This window comes from Hakea prostrata, chromosome 7 (assembly GCF_041222555.1).
Source record: "Hakea prostrata isolate BN-2017 chromosome 7, UWA_Hpros_2, whole genome shotgun sequence".
In the NCBI taxonomy this organism is placed as follows: domain Eukaryota; kingdom Viridiplantae; phylum Streptophyta; class Magnoliopsida; order Proteales; family Proteaceae; genus Hakea; species Hakea prostrata.
In genome coordinates this window covers 24,356,279-24,366,461 of record NC_142606.1, presented here as the reverse complement: position 1 = coordinate 24,366,461, position 10,183 = coordinate 24,356,279, and the positions used below count along the sequence as shown (strand labels likewise).

The 10,183-nt window shown below is 36.9% G+C and overlaps 2 protein-coding genes across 3 annotated transcripts; one reads left to right on the top strand and one right to left on the bottom strand.

Moving 5' to 3' along the window:
* Positions 1-725: 725 nt before the first annotated feature.
* Positions 726-4,945, bottom strand: LOC149010724 (bidirectional sugar transporter SWEET16-like). 2 transcript variants are annotated; one of them, XM_089162140.1, is made up of 6 exons: positions 4,860-4,945; positions 4,734-4,770; positions 4,384-4,594; positions 3,902-4,063; positions 1,772-1,891; positions 726-1,140 (listed from the first exon to the last, which is right to left on the bottom strand). In XM_089162140.1, exons 1-6 carry the CDS (start codon positions 4,891-4,893, stop codon positions 973-975), a joined length of 732 nt encoding a protein of 243 aa, XP_089018266.1. In that variant the 5' UTR covers positions 4,894-4,945; the 3' UTR covers positions 726-972. The 2 variants fall into 2 exon arrangements, with proteins under 2 accessions (XP_089018266.1, XP_089018267.1); XM_089162141.1 differs by lacking the exon at positions 4,734-4,770 and having other exon boundaries at positions 4,384-4,691; positions 4,860-4,936.
* Positions 4,946-8,291: 3,346 nt separating this feature from the next.
* Positions 8,292-9,275, top strand: LOC149010723 (peroxidase 41-like). Its single transcript, XM_089162475.1, has one exon. The coding sequence runs from the start codon at positions 8,292-8,294 to the stop codon at positions 9,273-9,275; it is 984 nt and encodes a 327-aa protein (XP_089018601.1).
* Positions 9,276-10,183: the final 908 nt, after the last annotated feature.

Below are 10,183 nucleotides of genomic sequence, written 5' to 3'. Positions count from 1 at the left end.
ATAGTTTTTTACACCGCATCCATTATTATTGGGATGAAATACCATGCCAATTGATGGTCTTAGACAAAACCAAGCGATGTTTGTCCCAGGTGTGAAGCAATACAGCTTTTATCTCCTCCTGTCTTGTGAGAGTTTAATTTATTGATGCATTTCATCGTTATCTGATTTATTTATTTATTTATTATGTCGAAATGCCAATCCTGAGGTGATCTGAAATAATGTAAGTACTTACAATCAGGTTCTCCACATCTGAAGATTTATGATGAGTTTTACTTGTTAGGCAAGAATATCTGAACCCGTGTCCCCTTCAATAAAAGATATTGATGTATGATTTATCATGATCAGTTGCTCCAAAGTCTGGCACTCGATGCTATCATACAAGAAAGATGGAGTAACATGCAGAGCCTCAGTGCTTCAATTGTATCGCTTTTGCTTGTGTGTGTGATACATGGGTTTTCTCTAATATTGTCCAAGTATCAAAGATTATAACAGCTCCAACGATTTTGAACAATAGTGCTTTCAAATCTCAATTGGGGGAGGGTAAGAAATTATCTAAAAACAAAATTCGATTTTTCTTTTTCTTGATAACCAGAGGATGAATGGTAGCAGAGCTTCCTTCGGGTGAAGAGCGCGCAAGATCATGTGCATGAGGAAAGGGGGAGGAATTGCACTCTTCAGAGAAAATAAGTTTTACAGTTTCAAATGGATTGTTTTTGCCTTTTTTTTTTTTTTTTGGCGTTTCAATTTTGATATAAGAACTGTATCTATAGACAAAATCCAAACATATAAGCTACAAAAGTAAACATACATTTGAATTTAAAATACAGTTTTATCTCCTCCTTGTAGAATTTATTTCATTGAAAACTTCTTTCAACTACAACGATATCGAACTTATTCAAACCTCAGTTTGATTATATGCTTGCAATTGGATATTTCTAAATTTTTTTCATATTGGTTTCTCTCAGTCTTTTATTATTCTTTTTCTATCCGATCCAAAGGGGAAATGAGATGTTCATGTTGCTGCCATCCTTCATCGAGTCCTTCTATTCTTTTCTTCTTCGATGTGTTGGGATTTCTATAGTAGATGGCATAAAGAACTAGCTGTGCAATACCCAAAAGAAATCCAAACCCATTTGGTACCTGTTCAATAAAAGTGGATGATGGATTGTAGTTGGATGCAATGGATAAAAGAGAAGTATTGGTTTGATTTCAATTTCATATAGGGTTATAATGATTTTATAAATTATTTGGCTTGATTTTCACACTTTATTTCAATGAAATGGATTACAAAAGAAAAAGTAAAGTTTTGAAAAGTTTTGAAGCTCTTTCAATTTACAAAATTGAAATTTTTTATGTGAGATTCTTAAATAAAACCTTTTTTTTTCCAGTAGTCCATGGTTTTACTGCGTGATGTTGGAAAAAAAGTTTTCGATATACAAATTGATACAAAATCAGACTTGGTATTAGTGCGTATCAACAACAAAAAATACATTTATCTATAAATATTTTATTAAAAATTAAATATTTATAGATAAATATTTTGCCTGTATGCCCACAATTTTTTCATTCTATGAGATGGTAATGTATCAGCATTTTCCTTTTTTTATTTTATTTTATTTCATTTTATTTTATTGGTAAGAAAGAAAGTGAAAATATGAATACCGATGCTTGAACCCAAACTCCTAGTAGAAATCTTCTTTTCTTATTATGTTATGCCTGTTGTTATTATTAAGTGACAATAATTATAGAAGTATGAGTTTTGAGAACTTACTATAACAAACATGTCTCGTACAAGAAGTGCATAAGCAGTCCAGATCCCACCATTCACGAACATAATGAAAGATAGCAAGAAAGGCATGAACTCCACACTTTTCGTGGTCACCACTAGTTTCTGCAATAATGTTTCACATAAAAATGAGTTCAGTGACTTTGCTGGTTTTTTTTGCCAATATAATAGCATAGGACCAAGCTTAACCAAAATATGGCATAAACAGTGGCATAAAACCTAAAGAGGGATAAACGAAGAAAAAGAAAGAAAACTAAAATCTACTTCCTCCCTTCGTTATTTTTCTTCTTCCGATCATGGATTTTTTTTTTCTTCCTATAAACTCCTATTGTGAGACTTAAAAGTCTACAGTAAAGTCTTCATTTATATGATGACGAACGTTGGTTTTATGATTACTTCATCTACAGCTGTCATGGTCAGGGTCATACTCATGGCGGTTCTCAAGGACATTAATTAGTGTCCTCAATAGCAATAGGGACATTAATAAGGTTAGCTTCTTTCGAAAGCTCTAGGAGGGGGTAAAAAACCTTCATGGGTGGTGGGGAAAGAAAGGTCAGCATCAACAATTATGTTGTTATATGAATTGCAAGAATGTTTATTTGCTCATCAGCTTATAGGCAATGTAATCTAAAATGATATTTTTGAAATTGGGTAACGTGAGTGAACCCAAAGGAAAAGTGAATTATTTCAATAATTTGGATGCAAAGCTACTTGCAAGAAAATTTCAAATTCAACTATGGGCCTATCTATGGGGGGTGGGGGAGGGGAGAAGATACACTAGCATACTAAGGACTGAGCTTAACCAAAATAAGACACAAACAGTGGGATATAGCCTAAATAGGGCTAAAGGAAGAAAAAGAAAGAAAACTAGAATCAAATTCCACCCTTTAGTCTTTTCCTTCTTCCAACCATGAATTCCCCCCCCCCCCCCTCCTTTAAAAAAAAAAAAAAAAAAAAAAATCAAACTCATGGTGATCCTTAAGGACACTAGTAAAGTCCTCAATAGCAATAAGGACCCCCCCCCTCCCTAAGGTTAGCTTTAGGAGAGGGGATAAACCTTCATGGTTGGTGAGGAAAGAGAGGTTAGCATCAGCAATTTTGTAGACTTATAGTATATTGCAAGAATGTTTATATGCTCACGACTCTATGGCCATTATGGTTCCTCTCACTTTACAAAAAATCGCGGTCATGATCAAACTCATGGCCATCCTTAAGGACACTAGTGTCCTCAATAGCAATAAGGACCTCAATAAGGTTAGCTTTAGGAGAGGGGATAAACCATCATGGTTGGTGAGGAAAGAGAGGTTAGCATCAGCAATTTTGTAATTATATAAATTGCAAGAATGTTTATATGCTCAGCTTATGGCCAATGGTTCCCAAGGAAAAAGTGAATTATTTCATAATTCGGACGCAAGCTACTTGCAAGAAAATTTCTGCAATCAACGATGGGCCTCTCTGGTATCAATTTTTATTATTTATTTTGTCTATTTAAAAAAATGAATACAAGAATCTATTTTTTAGATAAAAATAAAAATTAGTTTGCTAACTTTTGTCTAGAATAAATTATAGAATGAAAAATAAGTATGGCACATCAAAATGAAAAATTGATAGAAAATAACATTAAGAATTGAAATTAGGTCACTAGGGTTTGAGAGTGAAAAAAAAAGAAATAATAGGTTTTCATTTAAAAAATACTATTATTTATTATTATATCCTCAATTTGTATTTGGATTTAAGTGGGTGATGCACAATGAGTTTTTAACCTAGAACCCTTAATATAATTTTTTATTTTTATGAATTACGAGGATTTTTTTATTATTCTAAACAAAAATAAAATCGAAAAGGCCTCCAACTCTGAACCCAAAAAATGGAATTGTTTTCCTAACATATATTCCCTAATTATACTCAATGAATGAATCATTTTTTATCAAACTGATTCAAGATCAGAAGTATTTTTTTGATGGTTATGAATGATTGATTGAATTAGCATCCAAATCGTCTGAGATCAGCAGCCTATTGGTCAGATGGCCAGCATCTACCCCAAGCTATTGGGAGCGTGGCCGGTCTGATGCTGGTCACCCGATCCTTGGCCGAGTGCACACCATGAATACTTACCATGATTCCAAGAGGTGAAGCATACATAATTATGTTGAAAACTGCACATAAGAATCCTGCTGCATCATTCCGCATATCTCCATGCATTCCAAATTGCATTCCCAGAATCACTGCCCCCAGAAATCCAATATCCAGTATGACTGCGAGGATCGCTGTTTTTGCCTGAACAAGAAAAATTAGATACTATTCAAGTATAAGAAGATGCGAGCATTAACATGTGATGAAGAGGTGTAAGGGGAGCCCAGTCTTTTAACCTCGCCGGGAGAGATCCCAACTCATCAGAATCATCTTTTCTGCATCAAGCATTTAGGAGAGGTTCTTGTACCTCGTCAGTTTTGAAAGTGGGATCACCACCTGATTGTGGAGGAAGTAGAAGACCCTCAAGGGGAGGTGATCTCAACTCGACCATAATGCAGAGGAGGATCCATGGAAGTTCTATAATTATTAGAGAGAGAGAGAGAGAGAGCAGGAGCTGCAGGTACCTTCATTCTTGGAGGTGCATATATGAAGAACAGAATAACATATATGGTTTCAATCAGATCGCCGAAAATATTAATGGTGGCAATGCAAAATCTACCAGGCTTGACGATGCCAAAGTAAGTCCAGAGGCCGGTGTTGACCAAAGTGCAGATGTAAGGAAGGCTATCAAACTCTTCTGTCGATCCATTCTTCACTATTCTTATAAACGTTTTGCTGTTATGTTTCATCAAATACACATTCTAGATCAATGCCCACCAAAATCTCTTTCAAATGCCTCAAAACCTTCTGGGTTTGACTTGTACTTAATCTACTGAATAACCCGAGAAAGAAGATCTGAAGTTAGAAAACTTACACGGGAGCAAGGAGAAGTAAAACGGAAATGATATTGCCTGTACAAGAAAGAAGCTTTTAGAGTCTCAAGAGGAAGTACTGGTTGTAGAGATTGTGAGAACCAGAACACAGAGATGAGAAACATTACCCATGACTCCAGCCCAGAAAATAAGGTCTTCCATTTGAATTTGTGGATGTCTTCAAATCCTTCCACTGGAAAGGAATTAAGATGAGCTTAGTTTGATACAATAGCTGGGCCTGGTGTGGCATATATTGATTTTTTTTTCGACCTGGGCTCTACTACCATCCTTGCATGTGTTTCTTCTGCAATTGGTGAGGAACAATATGAATTCTTAAGTCCTGCTGCTGTAAAAAACGCCGTAGAAAAGAATTATAAAATGACTAATTAGGAATCAAATCCGAAGTCCTGATCCAGATCGATACCCTAGATTCGTCTAGCTTGAATTGAAAATGATTTAGAAATAGCTTTATGATTTAAATTTGAAAAAATTTCAAAGACACAATAAGATAATTGGCAAAAGTCATAGACATTCCAAAACTACTGGCAATGGCATCCTCAAATGTCTCTTAATTTTTTAATCTTTTAATTAATTCAATGGCACCCTAAATTGTCTCTTTATTTTTGTAATCTTTTAATTAATTAATTAATTAATTAATATAGTTTTTTTTATATAATGGGGATGGGTGTATTACATTTTACATGGTAGACGGGTCTACGCCTCTGGCATTGAGGAGATTTGAACTGCCTGGTTGGAGTTGGCTTTTTACCTATTGAGCCACCCCTCGAGATTAAAATGTCTCTTAATTCGCAACATAATACACTTTTTCAATAAAATATTAAGTCATGATTTTATAATTTCATAATTCCTATATTACCTTTAATCTCTTGTGAGTTTGCATTGTATATTTTTAGAGTAGACGATCATTTATATATTGGAGATGGGAATATTACATAATATACTATTTGGCATAATCGAACCCACGACCTCTCCACTGAAAGGGATTGGTTTTTTATCAACCGACTAACGTCATTTCTTCTAACTAATTAATCGTTCTAATGGAAATGACAACGAGTGACTATCAATTTGGCATTGTTTTAAAGAATTTATGTTTTTCATCAATCATCTTAAGGTGTCTTTTAGATTTTCCTTCAAATTTTGTTCCGGTCCAATCTAATTATGGGACCACCAAATACAAATTTCTTTTTTTGGGGACAGACAAACAAATACAATTAGATCTAAACCAGATACCCTTTTACAAATTTTAATCACTTATTATTATTTTATTTTGGATAGAAACGCTTATTAGATTATTTCTTACTTAACCCTTTCTCTTTCTTTATTAACTTTTGATTTGTTCTTTAAGATTTAAGAATTAAGATTCTCTGTCACTACTGACTTTAGTCTCCTACATCTTAATATATGATTCTTACTATACATAAGAGCTTTATATAGTTTTACATACTCAGAACTTCTTTTATTAATTATTCTTCCTCATGTTCTTCATCTCCAACTGGCCTTTTTTATGTCATTCTGCAACACTGAGAAGCAAGGGTATAAAAGTATTGGTCTATATCTTCTTAAATTGAGTATTCTGATACTATATTGTGTCGTCAACTCAAGAATCAAAACTCAACTTATGTGAATAAAGATGGAAGAACTGCTTACATCCTTTAAATGTTAAAGAGTAAAAGAGAAATCGGAATACCACGAATACAAGAAGAATTCGAACGGCTTAATGAGGAGAAAGTAGTCAACCCATTAAAAGGAATTGTTTCCACAAACATGTATAAACAACAACAGCACAACACTTCTTGTCTTTGTAGTATGAGATCAAGATTCCGTATCTTCTCAGGACTAGGGGCATAGTTCTATCTTATATTTAAATTATATGTAAAAGTTATCCTCCCCAAAAGAAATTAGGTATGCGGAAATTGGTCCGGACAAATCACGGTTAAAAAGTAAAGGAAAAAAAATCAGCACAAGTCTTCTCTATAACTCAGTCTATTCCAACATGAGAAGTATCCAGTAATCAAATTTTATTTCTATAAGTGTATGTTAGTGACTCTATCAAACATTATGCACAAGTAGGATCGAATTGTACTCTCTTCACACCACTCTAACACATATTTAAGAAAAAGATCCATCTTCTAATCCACTATGTATGGTAAAAAGGATAAATAGTGGAACACAATCATTTACGTTTGAGTAGAATATTGATATAAACTAAAAGCTTGATCACCTATTGTCACTTTAACTAATTTCTTTTTCATTTTACTCCCAAATCATTAACCAATTCAACATAAACATTTACTTTCATTTAGAGTGAAATTTGTAAAAAATACATTGCCGAGTATCAAAATACCCTAGATATACAACAAAAATATACCTTGTCGATTCTTGCAAATTTCCTGAATTCAAACCTTTACTTGGATACATGGTACCGTGTGTCGGCGATATGCGCCGACATACGATGATTTTATCGTGGTGTGGTTGGGGGGGGCAACACGAAACCCCCAAAGACACGATTTTTACACTTTATCGGCGATATATCATCCAACTATTCGACCGTTCACGAAAGTAATTCCGGTGGGGTTTTTTCCTCTTTTTTTGTTAACTAAAGCTTCCAAACCTTGCTCCTGTCCTTGTGAAGGTGATCCCCCTTCATCATCTTCCCCGTCTCCGATGACCTAGTCCATCTTCTCCGTCTCGATTGTGGCATTTCATTTCTTCTCCAACTTTTCCATCTTGCATTCTTGGCTGTGGAATTGTGAGAACCAAGGCCATTAACTGAAGGTCACTCAAATAAATCTTAGAATTAATAGAATATTTTTTAGGTTTTCACGGTTGTCAGTTTCATAGTAAAGTAAATGTGAAAGTCAAGCCTTGTAGTGAAATTTATTATGTTGCAGAGTTACTTTCTCGAATATTTCTTGTGTCACCTGTGCAGCCAATGGAATAATACTCACCCAAAGTTGGGCGACATGTCGCCTATGTCGCCCATGTCGCCAGGCACCAGCACAGCCACACCAGGCAACATGTTGGACCTTGGTTGGTTGGATAGGCCATGAAATATGAGATAAAATTATTAGCCATTTTCCGTTATAGTAGGAATGTGTAAGGATAACAACTCTTTACCTCCAAAATGTCCGGACTCTCTCCCCCACGAGTCTTGAACTCAGCCCTACCTTACCTCCAAACCATCTCCATTGATGAAACATGACAAACCTCGTACCCACAGATTCAACCATGAAAAAAGACTCGCCTTCTCTCTCCTCTTGCACGCACACAAAGAGTACCAAATATAGTCTCAAGTCCCTAAAACACCTCTTGTCCACAACGACTGACAGCACCCTCCCCCTGATTCATACTTCTTATCCCTCCTCTCAAAATTTAGTTTTCGTTTTCACTTTGAACGCCCAACGCTTCGTTTTTGTTTATCTTTTTATCTGTTGAGAAGGGAAGCACGGAAGCAGAGAAGGGAAGCAGAAGTCTGCTCTTTCTGCCCCCTTCTCCCATTGGAAATAGTGAAAAGAAAGAATCACCAAGCAATTAACAAAATGGGAGGAATAGCGGCATTGCCCATATTCGTCATTCTCTTCATTTCCTCAACATCTTTCCTGTCGGAAGGGAAACTCAACGACTTATACTACCAGAAGACATGCCCACAATTGGAGAAAATCATTCAAGAAGTCGTCACCACCAAGCAGATTGCAAATCCAACCACCGCAGCCGCCACCCTCCGCCTCTTCTTCCATGACTGCGTGGTCGATGGCTGTGACGCTTCCGTCTTGATCAGCTCCACTCACACCAACAAGGCCGAGCGCGACCATGACCTCAACCATTCCCTCGCTGGTGATGGCTTTGACGTCGTCATCCGAGCCAAGACCGCCATCGAACTCGCCTGCCCTGGCATTGTCTCCTGTGCTGACATTCTTGTCTTAACAACACGTAACCTTGTCAGCATGGTTGGTGGCCCTGCCTTTAAGGTTCGCCTAGGCCGCAAAGATGGCCTCGTCTCTAAGTCAGAGCGTGTCGATATCATCAACTCCACCGCCACCGTAGACGAGCAGATCAAGTACTACTCCTCCAAGGGATTCACCGTCCAAGAAATGGTTGCACTCGCCGGTTCACACACCATCGGTTTCGCCCACTGCAAGGAATTCGCCTCACGCATCTTCAACTACACCAAGACCGCACCAGTGGACCCCACATTGAACAAGGGCTTAGCTACTGGCCTGCAGAAAGCCTGCAAAAATTACGAGAACAACCCAAACATGGCCATCTTCATGGACGTGGTTACACCAGGGAAATTCGATAACAATTTCTTCCAAAACTTGCCTAAGGGAATGACACTGCTTAAATCCGATAATGTTTTGGTTCAGGACCCAAGAACGAAGCCCTTTGTGTTGAAGTATGCCGCAGATCAAACCGCCTTCTTCAATGACTTTGCCCATGCCATGGAGAAACTCAGTGTTCTCAACGTCAAGACAGGTAGCCAGGGAGAGGTGCGAACCAGATGCGATAACTTCAACAAGGCTTAGAAAGCTTCCTGATTGAACTACTTGGATTCTTTAGGATGGAATCACACTCCAATCATCCATTAATAGAGTTATTCCTTGCTGTGACCTAATTGAAATAGATGACCCATTGCGCTATATTATATGATCGATTTATTCATTCGTCTGATTTTTTTCCATAGATGGTGATGTGATCAAAGTTCCTATGAACCCCGAAGAAAACAATTGAGAGAGGGTTTGTTTCAGATTTCTTCAATTTTTACATTTCTGCATTCATGTTTTTTTTTTCCAACAAAATCTCTCTCAAATATTTATTTGCATACTTAATAATTGCATGTAACTCATACTTTCTCAGTTTTCCCTTGCAAATTCTGTTACATTTATTTTTAGAATAAATGTATTTAGATCCAAGAGAATTGGCGCAGAATAGTATTCCTCTCTTGATAAAAGAAAATTGTTCATTAATCATCAGGTCAAACTGAGAATTCAACATATATTTATTTTTTTATGCTGCTGGACTATTTCATTACTGCCTGTCAATAACAATTAAACCCTTCTAGATTCACTCCACTCAGCCTGCATCAAGCTATCATTTACAAGCCCATGATGATGAATCTAACAATTTTTCCTTCCCGTGTTTGGTGAATGGGGAGACCGACCAGTTGACAATGGACTTAGAAATATTGAACTGGTCTAACCCTACCCGATAGCTGGAGGCCGGCCATAATTCAGTACTCCAGAGTGGTCTGACTAGGTTCTATTGCCTCTGTTGGGCCTTTATTTTAGGTCTGCATGATTTGCAATATCTGACTGACTACGAGGTAACATCGAGAGGATTGCTGCAGAGGGTCATAGGATTGTCCGCCAGCCCCATCGCTCCATCCCCATGCTCTCCCTTGTTGCTGCCCTCTCTCCTCCTCCCCTTTGTGTCC

Bases quoted from the DNA above. Each gene is read 5' to 3' on its own strand.
- LOC149010724 (XM_089162140.1), bottom strand. From the start codon at position 4,893: ATGGAAGACCTTATTTTCTGGGCTGGAGTCATGG. The intron at 4,595-4,733 runs GTAAGTTTTCTA...GAAACATAACAG, and splicing joins TTACTTCTCCTTGCTCCCGT to CAAAACGTTTATAAGAATAG. The intron at 1,141-1,771 runs GTAAGTTCTCAA...TTTATTGAACAG, and splicing joins TACGAGACATGTTTGTTATA to GTACCAAATGGGTTTGGATT.
- LOC149010723 (XM_089162475.1), top strand. From the start codon at position 8,292: ATGGGAGGAATAGCGGCATTGCCCATATTCGTCATTCTCTTCATTTCC.